This window comes from Micropterus salmoides, unplaced genomic scaffold (assembly GCF_014851395.1).
Source record: "Micropterus salmoides isolate LMB-PRFRI ecotype aquatic unplaced genomic scaffold, ASM1485139v1 Ms_hic_scaffold_2, whole genome shotgun sequence".
Lineage (NCBI taxonomy): Eukaryota > Metazoa > Chordata > Actinopteri > Centrarchiformes > Centrarchidae > Micropterus > Micropterus salmoides.
The window spans coordinates 30,590,968-30,608,355 of NW_024041150.1; the positions used below are offsets into that span (position 1 = coordinate 30,590,968).

At 40.9% G+C, this 17,388-nt stretch overlaps 2 protein-coding genes across 3 annotated transcripts; one reads left to right on the forward strand and one right to left on the reverse strand.

Annotated features, from left to right (window-relative positions):
* Positions 1-973: 973 nt before the first annotated feature.
* si:ch211-63p21.1 lies at positions 974-9,640 on the reverse strand. Of its 2 annotated transcripts, XM_038732398.1 has the most exons (7): positions 9,414-9,637; positions 8,240-8,341; positions 7,569-7,658; positions 7,245-7,319; positions 4,187-4,257; positions 3,912-4,083; positions 974-2,605 (listed from the first exon to the last, which is right to left on the reverse strand). In XM_038732398.1, exons 2-7 carry the CDS (start codon positions 8,306-8,308, stop codon positions 2,393-2,395), a joined length of 690 nt encoding a protein of 229 aa, XP_038588326.1. In that variant the 5' UTR covers positions 8,309-8,341; positions 9,414-9,637; the 3' UTR covers positions 974-2,392. The 2 variants fall into 2 exon arrangements, with proteins under 2 accessions (XP_038588326.1, XP_038588327.1); XM_038732399.1 differs by lacking the exon at positions 7,569-7,658 and having other exon boundaries at positions 9,414-9,640.
* A 2,655-nt stretch (positions 9,641-12,295) lies between these two features.
* On the forward strand, positions 12,296-17,107 carry si:ch211-63p21.2 (FH1/FH2 domain-containing protein 1). The gene is made up of 9 exons (XM_038730338.1): positions 12,296-13,446; positions 13,933-14,073; positions 14,287-14,469; positions 15,310-15,429; positions 15,523-15,684; positions 15,944-16,194; positions 16,354-16,576; positions 16,653-16,761; positions 16,860-17,107. Exons 1-9 carry the CDS (start codon positions 12,931-12,933, stop codon positions 16,886-16,888), a joined length of 1,734 nt encoding a protein of 577 aa, XP_038586266.1. The 5' UTR covers positions 12,296-12,930; the 3' UTR covers positions 16,889-17,107.
* Positions 17,108-17,388: the final 281 nt, after the last annotated feature.

Here is a 17,388-nt window from a genome sequence, read left to right on the forward strand (position 1 = left end):
TACATTCTGAAACATTGTGTGGTAGACCATTTCTCTCCAGACTGAACGTAAGCATTCATATGCCTGCAAATTGCTTTAAATCCACAAATCTGCACAAATAAGGCTATTTTGCTTTTTTTAGGGACAACCTGACACTTTGACAATGTCCTGTGCAAGCATAAATTTATACAGCCACTGTATTTGTAAAAAGTAAATGATACTACTGCTAAGTGCCACATGAGATGTTGTGGAGTAGAGCAGATTATCATTTACAAAGCATTGTTGTTTGTTCACATCCTGAGTTTGTAACACAGCAGATGTTGGTGTATTCAAATTATCACCCACAGTGAGCGTTTCGCTCTGGGCAGCAGCTCACAATCTACTTATGAAAAGTCTGTTCCCTACTGCAGTGCTGATTGTTACCATGACGACACACGCGGTGAGAGGAGGAGTGAAGAGCGCTAACCTCGTTATGGGACCCTCCCCCTCAGGCCCTTTCCTCAAGAGCAGAAAAACACTGTTGGTTGGGACGTCAGGCCGAGCTGCCTTTCTCTTTAACTTCTTCATTTTAATGGCAGCAGGAGAAGAAGAAGCATTGTCTTTATTTATCTGTATTTTTTATTTTGCTGTTCTATAATGAAAGCCACTCTAGAAAAACTTTTATGGAAAGGTTTTGAGAAATGCAAGACTCTCATGTCTGTATGGTTAATAAAAAAAAAAAACTACAGTTAACAGTCGGTTAGCTTAGCTTAGCATGAAGTCTGGAAACAGGGGGTAGCAGCTAGCCTGGCAACAAAATCAGTCTACAAGCACATCTAAAGCTCAGTCATTTTAACCTGTACAAAAACTGAAGTGTAAAAACAAGTGATGGGGTGTGGGGTCCAGAAAGTCACTGTGCCTGGCTAAGAAATATTGCCGTACATAACCTCTAACAAAACCAACATCAACAACATGCTGTTTTCACACTGCTGCTGCTATAAACACAAGGGATCCCTTTTTGTGTCAAAATACAATCTAGTTTTATTGAACTTCTATGGCCCCATGAAACACGGAGGTGAACATACAAATGGAAATAAAATTTAAGATTTAACAATAGCAATACATCAGGCTGGAAGAGAAAAGGTTATTAAACATGAATCAAATTACTTCATAGTACAGTTCAACCTGATCTTAACTCAAAAAACATTTCTCTACAAGGAAGCAAGCAACTCCATTGTGGTGTGGGAAAAAAAAAGAATCTTAACTTTAAAAATATACAAAACACAACATAACGTCAAACATACAGTACAGAAAAACCATGGCAAAATGGCTTTTTCCAATTATTTCAGTTTGGAGTAGTAGCATGACTGATTGCCACGCTCACTTTTCTCCTTAAATTAAATAATAATTCATAAATATAGATATAACTTAAATATTATTAAACATGATAGTAATGTTTCAACTGTAAGACTGTTTGTAAGTGTTTAATTGCTTAAACATAATTAAGTTCCACTAAAGCTCAATTCATTATGAGGTTGGCTACTAAAAACATACACAAGTGCAGTCAGGAAGAAGAAGAAGCAGACGCATCCACCTGTTTTTTAATCTGTCAGCAACAAGTAAAATAATCCATGTAATCCATTCATTAAACCACCAGATGTTCTGCAAATCATATGCAATGGGAGCTATATCAGATCTCTCCTGCTATTGCTTTTTGAAATAGGTCATGCTCTATTTTAGAATCATAAGTCCCTGCATTCATAGAGTGTATTCCTCAGAGAGAAATGGGAAAGGGCCAAGAAGGTGACAACAGTGCCAAGGAGAAATTGGAGACAGAGAAGGAGTTATTTAACAGCAGTTACGAAGCTGCAGTAGGAACAGAAGAATTGCATAGTTCAGCAGTGTCGTCTTTTTCCCATTTTCCTATTGAGCCTGTTATTTTCCTCTTTGAGTGCACCTGCGCAGCCCTGAAACCTTTCCCCCACGTATCACTCCAGTGGCTCCTCAGAATAAGGAGCGAGATGAGGGGTCTATTTTTACCAACGAGGGGGTGAGAAAGTGAGACGGAAGGTGAGATTCTATGAGGCAAAAGCAAGCACTGACTGTATGCTGTTTTCATCTTGAACAGATTCTGGATGTAGAGTGCTGCAGAATGAAAGACTAGATGTTTGAACCTGTGCCCTTCTGGCTTTAATGCAGCTAAAAGGCAAACTGTCCCCATAAATGTTTGAAATCCTTCCAAAATGTGTTTCAGTAAACCCTGGGAGGGAAAAAATATGGAGGGTCTATTAAAACATCTCAAGTTAACCAACTATCCTGTGTTAAGCACCATGTCTTTGTTTCCAGTCTGTGCTATCTACTACATTGTAGGAGTTGGTGGAGCTTTTAATAATTTTTTGGAATGAAACTACTCTCTTGAAACATAAATGCTGGGTCAAGCGCTGGCCCACGGTAGAAAGAAAGACACAATCACAATGACAAGGGAGAGGGAGAGGGGCAGCATGAGAAGGAGGATGAGAGGGAGAGAGAGGAAAGATGGCCACAGTGACATCAGACGTCTGGAGCCTCGGGGCAGTTCGCCTGGACTCTTTTGTCTCTCGACATTTGGCTGGCAGATGACCAGTGGCCTGACCTGTGATACACTCTCCTGTAAGACAAAGAAGAAATAGATGAGACGACAGAGTTGTTATTTTATGGACATTTTGTCCTACATAATGTACATTTACACATTTTACACCGATACACATGCAAACGCAGACACAAACTGCATATTGTACCACTGTACCTCTCTTAAGTTTTTCCTTAGCTGCCTTAGCTAATTTTAATAATAATGGAGACTGAGCGCTAATTTGCAGAGTATCTCTGAATCACCCCCAGAATTGTTGAGGATATATCTTAACACATCTGGTTTAACAGATGTTTAGCTGTGGTCCAGCTGAACTTGTGCAACTTTGGTTTAGTCAACACATTCTCACTCCCAACTCGTGACATAATATAAGTCAGTGCAGCTCTCAGTCATTCTGTGCTGCTATCAGATGTGTTTCTCCTGTAGATCAACTTATTTAATATCATCCCAGCTGAGTGATGATTTATTCTTCCCTTCTCTTTTGTGTCTTTATTTGTGGGATTAACCTCCACCTTTTTACCCCAATAATAATTTATTTAATTTTAATTCAGTTATAAAGTTGAGTTGCAACTCAGTTTTTAGATGTTTATGTTGCAAAACTCTACCAGCTACGTTACCACTCGTCACAGCTGTCTGGACTCGGGATGACTATCAGGGTGTATGCCGATGTTAATAATAATAATAATAATAATAAAATTATTATTATAATTATAATAATAATAATACATTTTATTTTATAGCGCGTTTCAGGACACTCAGACACTTTACAGTAAAACCAGTAGTTATGTAAAAAAAAATGTATAAAATACATAGATTGAAAAAAAAAATATGTATATATGTATAACGATAAGTAAAAAACATGTAAAATACCTGACAAGAAATATTGTCATATTTTAATCTCGCGAGAGCTCGTGGTACGAGACCTCGTCACACCCGTAGTTAACAAATGTAATTTACTTAAGAAGAACTGTAAGTTATCATAACATAAGATTATTTATTGAAGGGACTTTTTGTTAAAAAAGTGAAAACTCAAATACAGCTAGACAAGTTTCCTTTTTTGTTATTACAGCACTGACTATTTGGTTTCGTTTTACATTCCTACATTTCTGTATCCCTTCAACCAAACCAGAACCAAACAGAGGAAATCTACAGGATCACAATTAGCAAGAAGAGGACATTGTCTCTGTTGCAGCCCTACTTCAAAGCTAGTACAGCTGTACTGTAACAACACTTCTCATCTCAAGCCTCTGTGTTGTGTTTAAGTGGTGCAGTGGGGCAGACGTAAAGAAATTATACTAACAAGTCTTTACATTGCTGTGTCTTTTACCTCCAGTATGGTCCTGCTAGGTGCTCTGTCAGGACTGAGCCTGAGGTTCCAGCGATGTGATCTGTGGCTCCGCCCACCATCGTCCTCACTCTCGGTGGTGTCTTGCCGCGCTACCCTCGGGCGCTTACGTCTCCGCGAGCTGATTCGCTGGAGAGAACCTGGCTCCTGAAGTCTGAACCATTCATGTTAAAGGCAGAAGGTGAGACAACTACAAGGGAAAAACTACACACAAAGAGATGTGAACATGCACGTATTTGTGTTAGTGCACATCAAACCTGCAATCTGTATCCTCTATATCAGCATCTGCATCACTTTCTCCCTGAGGGTCAGATAATACACACTCTTCCTGCAGAGGAATGAAACATATGAAACTAATAAAATAATGACAGTATTTAAAAAAGTCCAATAAAATATACATATAATATGTTAGAAGCTGTTACATTAAAAAGTATGTTTTTCCACATCTACTCTACAGGGGCTTTTATTTTGTAGTCGTTGAATGAAACACCAACAAGCCCCAGTGAATCATCACCGACTGTCACTATTTCTAAACCAAAAACAACGACACTTGGTGATGATGGTATTTGTCTGTGTGAGTGTTCACATGCGTCACTCTTTATTACCACCATCGCCATTATGCATGAATCAGCTGACACCTCGACACATGACTAATGAACTCAGAGACACCTAATCTAGTGGTTGCTTCCTATTGCCTGATTTGACTTAGCAGAACACAATCAAATGCAAAGACTGATAACTAATTGATGAAGCACTGTCCCTGATTTACGCATTCACTATAAAAATAAAAACAACTGCTTGTGTTTAGATTATATTTAAAATATAGAAGTTTGGCTTAAATCAACAAAATAGTAAACATGTTTTGTCATGGTCCATTCTCTCATTCCCTGTTTTTTCCTTTCACTTTTCCCTGTCCGTGCTTGTGTGTGTGTCCGTCAGGGGAATGCGTTCTGTTCCTGCTCCACTGCTACCTGCCTCCTGCACACCTGTGACTCATGCCACTAATAAAGACTCTGCATTACATCTACCCCGGCTCTTCACTCCAGTCTTCGCCAGGTTGTCCAGCCTAGCTCTCCAATAGTTGCAATGTTTCTCTGGGTTTTTGGACTTTCCCCGTGTACAAGGTTCACTCCATTGCTGCGCTGCCTGTCACCTGCTTTGCTCTCCGCCACACCAAACCATCCACTAAGGACACGGATCTGCTTGTGCTACCTGCACAGCTCTCTCTCTGCTTCACTCACTCTGTGCCTTTGTTCAACTCTGAGTTTCACAATAATATATTAGAGCTCGACTTTTCGTTTTACAGATATTATCGGATGATATAAGCTGCTTGCAGATATGTCTGCATCAGCGTTTAAAACAGCTGATATATGACTATTAAAAAAGAAACAGAGAGTTGGATCCTACCCTCATGTCATGAGTGTTGCATAGTTTGCCCACCAGAGGGTGCGCTGCAGCTCCTCTGTTAACAACACTGCAGCACCACAGCACAAAACATCAGCTGACCTGAGTCTACCAGATCTACGAAGAGTAGCTCCTTGTAGCTCTCACACTCAGTGTTCCTGGTGAGTTGGTCTTTAATAGCTCTCATCACCTCTCCTCTTACCATACCAGACTTCCTAACCCTACCGTTTTTTACTGCCCTCTCCAGGCTCACAGCAGTGTGTTTAATGTTACGCTAGTTGGTGTTTCGCAGCTGAAACAGTGTGGCAATTCGACTAACTGGTCCTCTCATTTGCCTTTAATTTATTACTTCTAAATAAGCAGCTAATGTTGCCCACTGCTAAATCAGCCACAAAGCTAATGTCATGTTTATCAGTGGAGGAGCGCTAACGTTATTGAGCGATTAAACTATAGTGTTTGACGTTTTCTAAATGGCGTGTCAGAAATGATTATACTAGAGGGGACTTGTGAATAAACGTGAGCTGAACAAGTATCTAACACAGCTTCCTGCCTAATAAAGTTATCTAAGTGGGCTCGGCTTTCAGATGTGAAAAGTTAGTGTGAAATGTCAAAGTTGCAGGTCCTCGTTGTAGACCGTCATGTAGTATTAGATTAATTCAAGGGCAGCGTTTCATCTGGGTCACTGTATCATAGCATTTTTTAGAGCCAGATGGTGGTTAGAAAATGGTTTCTCATTGCACTGAATAGAATTAACAGAGTGCTGGTGGTTAACTAGATGTAGAAAGTAGTCATTGTAGCAGATTATATATAAGGTAACTGCTGCATGACTATATATATATATATAGTTATTTCCCTATGTAGGAGAGACGTATTTATTAGCCGTATTATTATGATAGCAATGACATGAGAGATGATATATGGTATTATTATTATTTTTAGTAGTAGTATTATATTGGGAAGGGGGAAGGGGACATTAGTTCTCTGCATTTAACCCATCCTATTTAGGAGCAGTGGGCTGCCATCGTACGGCGCCCGGGGAGCTGTCCAGGGTTCAGTGCCTTGCTCAGGGGACACCTTCGGCATTGGTTCGTGCTCGAGCCAATGCGGAGACCCACCGGTTTCCAAGCCAAGTCCTAACAGACTGAGCTAATGCCCCCCCAAATAAAGGGAAAAAAGAATATTGGCCGATATATCGGCATATCAGATTTTAAAATCCTCAAATATCGAAATTGGACTTAAAAATCCTATATCGGTCTGGCTTTAGCTTAGCTTACCCAAAGAGGGGAAACAAGGGGAAACAGTTAGCCTGCCTTTGTCTGACGGTTGAAAATAAATTGGCCTATTAACACCTCTAAAGTTCACAAATTAACACTTTATATCACTTATGTTTTATCTGTATTTAAGTGTAAAAACAACATGTTGTGGTTTACCAGGAGTTATGTGCTCTTTCTTGGCTAAGCTTATTCTAAGCCAAGCTAACCATCTCCTGGTTGTAGCTTCAGATTTCACAAACAGCTACAAGAGGGGTATCGACCTTCTCATCTAACTTTCGAAATAAGCGTATCTGCTTTTAAATAAAACAGTGGAAACCGGTCTACTCCCAGTTCTATTTCAAGTAGTAATATGGCTTTCATGTACACTATTGTGTGCACTGAAATTACTCTTCCAGATGCTTTTTGACTAACAAGAAAGAAAAATAAACATCAGTGACCAAACATTTCAAGGTTACATACATGTAATGAACCCTGCATTAGTCATGTATGCCCTTTAACATACTGAAAAACCACAGCTGCCTGCCAAAATAAAGGCAACACATATGCAACACATATATCAAAGCTGCAGACACCTGCAGGTCGGACTCACACAGGCCTGTTGTGAAGAAACTCACACATAATGTATGTCACACATTACCTCTGTGCCGTATCCCTCAGAGTATCTTGTTATCATTACTCTGTTTTTACCACAGTATTCGCACAGCCGTGAGTCCTGAGAGCAGAAAGTAAAGAGAAGAAGATGGAGAGAGCAGAGACGTCATTAGATTAATTAAATTGTTTAAATATGACTGAAACAAACGCCGTGGACAGCTCCTTTAAAAACAGTAAAAAACACAAACAGCAGCAGAGGTATAGCGAGGTCAGCAATGAGTTAAAGGCGTGCATTTAGAGCACTATTACAGATGAAGGAACACTCTGAGCTATGGCCACAGACACTTAAGTGGGAAGCCTGAGCACTCACCGGCGTAGGCGTGTGTGCTTCTGAATAAAGTGTACAGGGACCGGCCTCGCACAGACACACTACATCTACCTCTCCACAACTCGCCCCCATCTGAGACAGAGACAAAGACAGAGAGGATAAACAACTGTGATCTGTTGACTTGTGCGAAGCCTCTCATCCCTTTTATCTTCAGCCAGCAGCATATTAGCAAAGTAAGTTAAAGGAACAGAGTGACGCTTTAAAGGACACAAAGTTATATAATGTACAACAGCATCAAGTGGAAAGAACATGGAGATATCATGAGCACAAGTCTTCATTTCATTGGTCCCTGTCAGTGGCTCGGTGATGAGATTTCTGGCTTTTAACCTTTTCCACCTACTCACATTTTAAACTGCTCAAAAGTGGAGGATGGTTAACTGGCACTGCCAGACATTTGAGTTGCGAGGGCTGATAAATCCATGTGATTCAGTCAAAGAAGTAAATAACATCAGAGATATAATCACAGACGAGGTGGTATAATACCAGTCCACCAGATGTTTCAGTTGCATATGTTGTAACATCATTAGATTACTGTTAAACTGTAACTTTGTGTCAATTAAAGGCCACAAAATGTGATTCCCAGCATACTTTTGTGTCATATACAGATTCACACGGTACACGCAGGTACCAGTTATTAAAAAAAATGACCTCACCCCACAGTCATTGTCAGACGTCTCTCCGGAGGAAAAAAGGCCATGGGAGTCAGATTCCCTCCGCAGCATGACCTCTGACCTTGCTCACACGCTCACATAGACCTGCCAGGGCATATAAACAGCAGTGGAAGTAGCTCGGTAACATTAACTGAGGGTTTTTGAGGAAGTTTTTTTCTCTGTTAACATTGAAGATTTGAGGTTTGGGAGGCTTGTTTATTGATCTACAAATGCTAAACATTTTAGTAAAAAAAAAAAAAGCAAGCTCTGTAACACCAGCTTTTCGGCTGGGCGATAATTCAGTACTATCAGTGAAATCAGGTTGTGATGATCTAATCATACAATCAATCAATATTTTTGTTTTACAAAATGATATTGTCCCAATTTATGCTATGAAGCAAATCATCAATCGTATCAACTATAATTCATTTTAATTTATTCTAATTGGTAACACTTTCTAATAAGGCACTCAAAATGGAAGGGTTGAAAAGTAACGGCTTTATTATTGGTACAAGATTTTTTTTAATATTGTGATATCGACTTTTACTAGCTCTTTACAGTCCATAGAAGTAAGTCTATAGCATCATTGCTTTTTACAAAAACAACATTATGTTAAAGAATAATAAAATGTTCCACAGTGTGTGAATATAGTTTCCACTGACACATATATTAATAAAAATCAGCCTGTGGTAATTGAGTCATATTAAACTTATTTTGATGATTTTTTTAATTGAAGCTATAGGCTTAATGTTTATACAATTCCCATACAGCTGGGACAATAATAATGGTGAATCATTTACATTTTTTTGAAATTTTCCCTAGTTACACTGAAAACATTAGTATTGAGAAATCTTCGGTGTCACAGTGGTGTACAGAGGATGCTGTCTTTACACAAGCAGTGGGGTCGTGCTGTCAGAGATTTGTCATCACTTCACCTCACAGTAACATCTGCTCAGTAGTGTCCGCACTCCCATTACGTAATAACCTACGACAGTCAATGTTAGAGCCGGACAACTTTTCAGATAACGACGCGAGGTGTAAAGATGATGTCAACACTGACTGATTATGTTTTCTAATGATACTCAAACAAGTACTGTTCATACAGACATGTACGGAAAAACGGAGACAACTCTTAATTCCACGCCATAATAAAACAGGAAAGAGTAACCCATCTTACCTCAAACGCATTCTGCCCGGGAACATGGAACAAACCCATAAAAAGTGAATGGACTTCTGTATTTAGAGGATGAGCAGGAGGACACGGCGGTGCTTCTCATTGTGGCGCGGGGAAGCCATGAGCTCGCGCTGCTTCTGAGTGTTTGACATTGTAGCAAATCCTCTGTGTGATGTCAGCCCCAACGATGACAGGCAGCTACAGTCCGGGAAGCGCGCGCTCACCGGGATACCGTACGTTCCCAAAACATCTCGGGAGCGCGGAAAACGGAGGGAGGGAGTTCCGTTCGGGACTTTCAAAATAAAAGGCAGCATTGAAGAAAGTCAAACAAGAGGTAAGGGATTGAATATGCTGTGTACTGTATGTATGTATATATGCATTCAAGCAGGCCTACATTCAGGCTGGATTCATTGGCTTCATAACAAACCAAAATGACAAAATTGAAGAAGATTAACTGAATTTCAGTCAAAAAGTGGTTAGCCTACTTAATCACTAGTGCGCTAGCTATTTACATATATATATATATATATATATATATATATATACAGCCTACATAGATAGATCTTTTTTATACAGTCTATGAGATAGATAGATAGATAGATAGATAGATAGATAGATAGATAGATAGATAGATAGATAGATCAACTCGAGGTCATACATATTTAACCTATAGGCAAACAGCAGTGAAATATAGAAAAAAGAGAATCACATCGGGCCCCTGGTTACCTCGGTTCTTCACATTCCGTTTGCAGTGTGTAGAGTTTTATAATGCTGGAACAATTCCTGGCATCAGATGTGTTGTGTGGTAATAAGATTAAACACATATATCTATGAATATGCTAAATATAAACACAAATATGAAATAGTCAAGTTCTTGAAAAAAGATGTTATCATGTTAGCTGATGCTGTGCTTTAGTGGTGCATATTCACATAATTCAAATTCCAATTGGTAATCCAGCTGTGCACACTTTCAGAAAAGCTTGTTTTTGGTCTTCTTCTCATTCTGGCTGGGTTCTTACCTCTGGACCATGACCTGAAAGTGGTTTTGTGAACCCACCAATCATCATGTCCAAAGGAGAGAACCTACGTACCTTCACTGGTCAAAACTGCCGCTGTATTGTTGCAATGAATGCATGGTGCATAGCAGTGTGGTACACCGGTATGTAATTGTCTTTTAGGAAAATGAGACGTTTGGTTGTTTAAAAATGGTGCACATTCAAAGGTGTGTACTGAGTGGTTTAAATTGAATTCAAGATCTTGTTCAAAGCATAACTCAGTTGAGCTTTTGTGATAAATTGAAGAACTTGTAGGCCAGTGTGAAAACCCTCTTGTTAAGAGGATTCATTGTAAGCACAGGGTGAGTGTCGTAGTTCAAAAATGAGCTTTACATGAAAAAATCCAAGCTGTGGTCCTTGACTCTCACAACTTAAAAACTGTTACTATTCTCAAAGCAAACTGGGAATGATTACATGTAATTTTGCCTTGATCTTTATCTTGCACTGTAAAGGCCCAGAGAGAGTTGAATTACATTCAGTGGAAATGGTATGACAGACAGAGAAACAGATGAAAAGAGATGCACACATTCATATACACAACCACTGCCACACACACACACAGACACATCAAAGAAAATAACCGGAAATGTCTGTTCCCATGGGAAATCTGTCTGTTTCAGTAACTGCGATTCTGTCTAGTAAGTGTATCTTGGTCAAATCCTGCTCAGTCTTCATTTCAATGTATTGAACACATATTGGTTATCACACATTGTCAGTAGATTTTAACCCTTAAAGGTCTTGGGCTTGATTGGCCTTTTTTAAAATACCTTTCATTTTGCCTTTGTATCGCCTACCACACAACACATTTGATCAAGCATTTTAAAGGGTGCAAATGCAAACAAATATTGCAAATATGAACATAAAAGGTAAAATTGAGATAACATCACAATGTGATCGGCGTCTCTGGTGGGTTAAAAACTCCAAATGTCCCAGGTGTATGAATTTTAGTCAAAGAAGAAGATGCCTGTGTTTGTGTGACCACTCCCAGATGTGCCAATCAAGATAAGTTGAAAAAGAGTTTTTTCTAAATCATCTTTTGCAGCAGCAGCAAAAATCCTGTTCATATATAAATGTTAACAAGAGCTAAATCTTTCCAAATAGAGCTCATTTTGGCCTAAACGTCCCATGAGCCCCACTGAATGAGATAAAGTGTAATTAGGGGGAGACCTAATGGCCAAGGGAAAGATTCTCATTATTGCGGCATGTCGACCATGCAAATGACCCCTGTGAACTGTATACTGCTTGCTTTGGAGTGATTCAACAGACCCAGTGTTTTTGGTTATAATTTGTTTTACCCAGTTACCCAGTATGTTTTTAAAATTGCTGAACTTCACCCTCATGTTTTATCAAAGAATATTTCTTCCTTTTAAAGATGTTGCCCATGACTTAAGCACTGCTGCCCATTAGCATTATCTCTGCTGCATAACAAGCTTTTAAGGCCAGCGTTTCTGAAGATTTGCACTTGCATGTGTGTCGGCACAAGTCTCGGCTCATCAAGGAAGCTTTGATTATTGCTTGATTATAGTACGCTGATGTGTCGTCCACAACGTTGCATGTAATTAAAAAAAAGAGATCCAGGGCAAATTTGGTCAATTGCGCTTTTTTATGTGCTCACAGGGGAGAAGGGGATGCAGAAAAGGAGGGAAGTAAAAGATCTTTAGTGGCAGATAGGGAGATTTGTGTACACACAAGTAGCAATACAAACAGGAGATGCAGGCCCGATAAGGAAATTGAGGGAAAGGGTGCAACTCAAATAAACCAGGACTAATGCACCAACGGACCAATGCACCTCGCTCCCTCTCTTTTGTGCTGTCACTTTACAGAAAGAGAAACATGGAGAGAGAGAGAGAGAGAGAGAGAGAGAGAGAGAGAGAGATGAAAGCCAAGGGAGAGCTGCAGAAGAACGACATTTAGATGTTCTGGAAGTGCTTCAGAAAGGCATTCCTTGGATTTTCTCATCAGAATTGGTTACAGGACTGAACACAACCCGACAAAACTCATATGGATTCCTTCTTTTTGACTGAGGTCACCGGTTTCTGGCACACGCACAGGAAAACAGCGGACTTTTGGATCAAAGTGTCAGACTCGGCTTGTCATTTTAAAATTGACGGACAAAAACTGCACCCAAGGCAATTGCAGGTTACGGTGCTGTGAGAACACCCAGTGGTGGTTCGAAGATTACGATTTGGTTGTGTGAGCTATGCACTTCTGTGGTCGTCAAGTGAGGCTGAGCATCCACAGACATTTAGATGTGTATACATATTGTCTGAGGGGTTTGCTGACTGCACAGTGAGAAGAAGAGACAAGGAAGGGATCACATTCAGCTGCAGCGTGGAAAATATGGATGAAAGCAAAACTTATCTAAAAAGGCCTTGTTTTCTATCTAATATGTAGAAGGAGGATGCTTTGTGGAGTCACTTTTCTCATGCACAAAAAAAGAAATTATACCCTGGTTTATCACGGTAATGCTGTTGAATATTAACAGAACTTTTGGAGTCACGGACCACCCTGAAATACCCATGAAGGAGTCAGACCAGACGAGGGATAACCCCCTGTCCTGGGATCTCGACCAATGCTGGGGTTCATTCCTAAAACCAGCTGCATGTCTTCGCGTCAACACCTTGGATTTCTCAGACCTCTGGGATGAGGAAGACAGCACAGAGGACGAGGGAACCAACTCAACCACTGTACCATCAACCTGTCTCCGAGCCCCTCCAGCACCCCCTCCTCTTCCTCCCCCTCCTCCGCTTGCCCCACCTTTGCCCTCGGCCTCGCATGAAGATGCTACCATCAAATCTCGCACCTTGAAGCTCCACTGGAGGGAACTGCAGAGTTTGGCTCCCCTTCCCAGAATGACCCGCTTTGGGACGCAGACTATTTGGTCCGGACTTGAGCCAGTCCACTTGGATACAAACCGACTGGAGTACCTGTTTGAATCTAAGGGCCATAGCACCAGTTTTAATGTGGTTTCTGGAAGGCAGGTAAGACCTATGAGACAGAAAGATGCCTCAGGGATGTCGTGAGATTGTGCTTACAAACGTGTTCTACATTTTGCAGTATCTGTTTTTCTCCTGTGGAAAAAGCAGATTTATAAATCCAGACAACAAATTGCAGTGTAATTTTGTCAGATTGTGACAAAAAAGTGTTTTGCCCTTAGCACTTTTGTTGAATTTACTTCCATGTTAACACTTCTGATAAGGTGAGTCATCTGCTGCTGCATGATTTTGAATCTTATGGAAATTGCAAAATGTTAAGTAGCAAGCATGAACATCAGGGCATGTGGCACAACATTTCTCCAGTACACCAAACATTTCTATCTGGCATTCATCCAAATGCTGCTGAAAATATTTAAACTGCTCCTTACAAATGGTATGAACTCACCTGAATGAGGGATTTTTATCCTGATTGGTGTGTTATTGACTATTAGTTGAATAAAGGGCTTCAGATTTCTTTATACCTCAACACAGAAGCAGCCGTTGGTCTCGGTGTTGGGGATGAAGCGGAGCAACATCATAACCATCGCCCTGAGCAGTCTGCCCCCTCCCCGCCTCCTCCCCCCTGCTATCTACAGCATGGACAGCAGTGTGCTGGACAGAGAGGACGTTCAGGTATAGTAGAGGTCATGTCCTCCAGAATTTGAGCTTCAGCATTTGATTAACCTCTAAAGTTAGCATTTGTTTGGAAAGGCAATTTGTTGCCCTTGCCATGTTGTTATTATGTAAAAGTGAAACCTGAGCGGGGTGAAGATACGAACAGCAAAAGGTCCCATTAGGAGTCCTGCAGCATGAATTCATCTCTTTCCACATTCCCTTCTAAAACAGCGGCTTAAAGCTTTAATGCCAACAGAAGAGGAACTTTGTCTGATCAAGGATGCCAAGGCCCAGAATCCCCACTCCCCTCTGGCCCCAGCTGAGCTCTGTCTGCTCACTTTGGGGGAAATCCCGCATCTGAACTCTAGGCTTCAGCTGTGGGCCTTTGCTCTGGACTACGACTCCCTAGAAAGGGTAAGAGAAAGTCAAACAAGCATGCGATGGAATGGGATGGAAAACTGTTTTGCTATTTAGAGGTTCAGTGTGTTTTAGTGGCATCTAGTGGTGAGGGTTGCAAATTGTAACCGTCGTCTCACTCACCGATCCCCTCTACCTTTGCAATGTAGGAGAAGCTACAACACGCTCTGTCGGCTCTTGTACTAAATACTACGTGTGATCCTCCATTTGTTCAAACTTCACTTCTCTTCTTACTTCTAACAAACCAAACGACTTCTTCTTCTTCTTCTTCTTCTTCATAGTACATATTCAACGTAGTGATAAAACGTGCTCTGTAGAGCAGTTTGTCCGTTTGGGCCACTGTAGAAACACAGCGGCACAACATGGTGACGTCCACGTAAGAGGACCTGCGCAGTATGTAGATAGAAATGGCTCATTCCAAGGTAATAAAAACACTGAATCCATAGAAATTATATTAAATTTCTCTCAATAGATCCTTCTAAATATTACACACTGGACCTTTAAAATGATAGATGAAAGATAGATGTCTGTTTTGTTACCCTCTCAGGGTAGAAACTGTTACATTTGCATTTGAAAACTGAGCAGAATCTAGGTAGTTTGCATGAGCATTAGTGTGACCACCACGCTGCCACCTACACAAGCTGCATTATCATAAAATCAACCGTCACAGTAATGTCGGAATGACAAGTAATCCCTGTATGAATGCAGCACCAAAAACACCACTGTGGTGACTTCCTATCACCACAAATATCTAAAAATAAAACGTGGATTTGAGGGCTCACCTCTGTATGAGTCACAACCCACATTGTCCTCTAAATGTGTCCTTTCTCTTAACAGGAAATTGCTGAGCCTCTCTTCCATCTGAAGTTGGCCATGGAGCAGCTCGCAGCCAGCCAGACCTTCAGATGTATTCTAGCAACAGTGTTAGCGATCGGTAACTTTCTCAATGGATGTAAGGTGAGTGCGTTGTGATCCATTGTTAAAGCACTTTTGAGCTTTAGTGAGTCATATTCCTCCCCCTCCTCTGACAACATATTTTAATATGCCAAGGCCCGTGGTTTTGAGCTGAGTTACCTGGGAAAGCTGTCCCAGGTGAGGGATACACACACTCGTCAGCCCCTGCTGCACCACGTGTGTGTGCTTCTGATGCAGCTCTACCCGCAATCGTCTGACCTCTACTCTGACATCACTGCTGTTACTAAAGCTGGCAAGGTGCGTAGCTGCGCTTATGTGGGTGTGTTTGTGAGCCCGAGGGAGGATTATTTGGATGTACAGTAACAAAAAGGCTGAAGTAAAGATCACCATGATTGATTCCAACTCATCATGTCAAGATCATAAAGGGCGTCCAAACCAAGAACAAAAACAAATCCTATTTCAAACAGACAGTAAACTATTCAGTTACAATAAATCCAAATAACAAATCCACTGTGAATCCATTTCGAAATGCACTTCCCTTATTTTCTCGTTGCAGTGTGACTACTCCCTAGTCCAGTCCAACATCACCCAGCTAGAGGCCCTGTGCAAAGCATCATGGGAGCAGCTGAAGGTGCTGGACAAGGCAGAGGAGAAGAGGAAAGGAGGAAAGATGGAGAAGAGGAGAGGACAAGAAGACGAGGCCTTGGCCTCGGAGGCCTCGCTCCGTTACAGGTTGCCGAAGATTTTGAAAGAGTGCGAGGAGAGGCTGAAGGTCCTGCGAGCCGTCCATCGCCGGGTTATTAACAGGTGTGCTGCAAGTACATGGTTTATATAGTTCTTGTTGACATCTTTAGCACCTCCTTGATGTGATGTTTTAAGTTCAAATTGGAGTCATTTTGAGCCCAAAGGTTTCCTTTTTGTTTGAGTTAAAACTTGCTGTTTTCCTCTTAATTTTCGCTCCTCCAGGTTCCACTCTTTCCTCTTATTCCTAGGCTACTCCCGGGCTATGGTGAGGGACACCAAAGAGGAGGACTTCTGTAAAACCATCAGTAACTTTTCGTTAGAGTACAGGACCACACGGCAGACCATCCTCCTGCAGAGAGAGAGGGAACGGCAGAAAAGTGGAGCAGAAAGCCCAGGCCCTAACACTCCCGCAGCCAGAAGGAAACGTCAAGAAACGCCAACACAGGTTCTTATTTCAGATGCTCTTAAAGTACCACAAAAGGATTGAGTGGTTTTGTTAATTCATTATCTGCCAATTCCAGGAAAATGAGGAGCAGCGTAGGCTGGAGGAGGTGCTGAAAACACCTGAGTCCACCTCAAGACTGGACGTCACTCTGCCTCGAAACCGCAGGAGGATGACTGACTTCCAAAGTACTTTGTTATTCACACACACTTTAAAAAAAGCTCAACCTTGACCTCTTTAATTTATCAAATGAGTTACACTGAACCCATATTTGTTTACTCCTCAGGTCCTTTCTCACGGAAAATGAAGTGGTGACGCCGTTGATATTACTTTCAGGAGCCATGCGGTCACTGGTGCATTAGAGAAAAAAAAATGTTTGTGAATGTTATTTATGACTGACTGCTGTTAAAAGGCACCGTTTCGCAGCACAATATTGTTTAACAGTTAGAGAATGGACGGGATTTTGCGTCAATTGAGTTGTATAGTAAATATGCATTAAAATGAACAATAAAAACAGCCATATGAAAAATAAAATGTGTAAAATCTAAATGAATGTAGCAACATTTGAAAGAGAAAATGTGCCATGACATGATGAAAATAAAAACCTGATAGATGTCCTCCTCTTAAGAGTTAATAATATTGGTACATGACATTATATTCCACGCTACATTATGATAAATGGTCCCTTTTTGATTTTAAGTGCCATTCTGATACAAACAAATAAGCTACGAGTGCTGCATATACCGATGTCGTCACTGGTGAGCCGGACTGACAAGCGCGTCTGCCAATCCCTAAAGGGTATAACCACAAAGGGA

Bases quoted from the DNA above. Each gene is read 5' to 3' on its own strand.
- si:ch211-63p21.2 (XM_038730338.1), top strand. From the start codon at position 12,931: ATGCTGTTGAATATTAACAGAACTTTTGGAGTCACGGACCACCCTGAA. The intron at 13,447-13,932 runs GTAAGACCTATG...ACCTCAACACAG, and splicing joins ATGTGGTTTCTGGAAGGCAG to AAGCAGCCGTTGGTCTCGGT. The intron at 16,577-16,652 runs GTTCTTATTTCA...TGCCAATTCCAG, and splicing joins GTCAAGAAACGCCAACACAG to GAAAATGAGGAGCAGCGTAG.
- si:ch211-63p21.1 (XM_038732398.1), bottom strand. From the start codon at position 8,308: ATGCTGCGGAGGGAATCTGACTCCCATGGCCTTTTTTCCTCCGGAGAG. The intron at 7,320-7,568 runs GTGAGTGCTCAG...TTCTGCTCTCAG, and splicing joins AAGCACACACGCCTACGCCG to GACTCACGGCTGTGCGAATA. The intron at 4,258-7,244 runs GTAATGTGTGAC...ATTCCTCTGCAG, and splicing joins CTGAGGGATACGGCACAGAG to GAAGAGTGTGTATTATCTGA.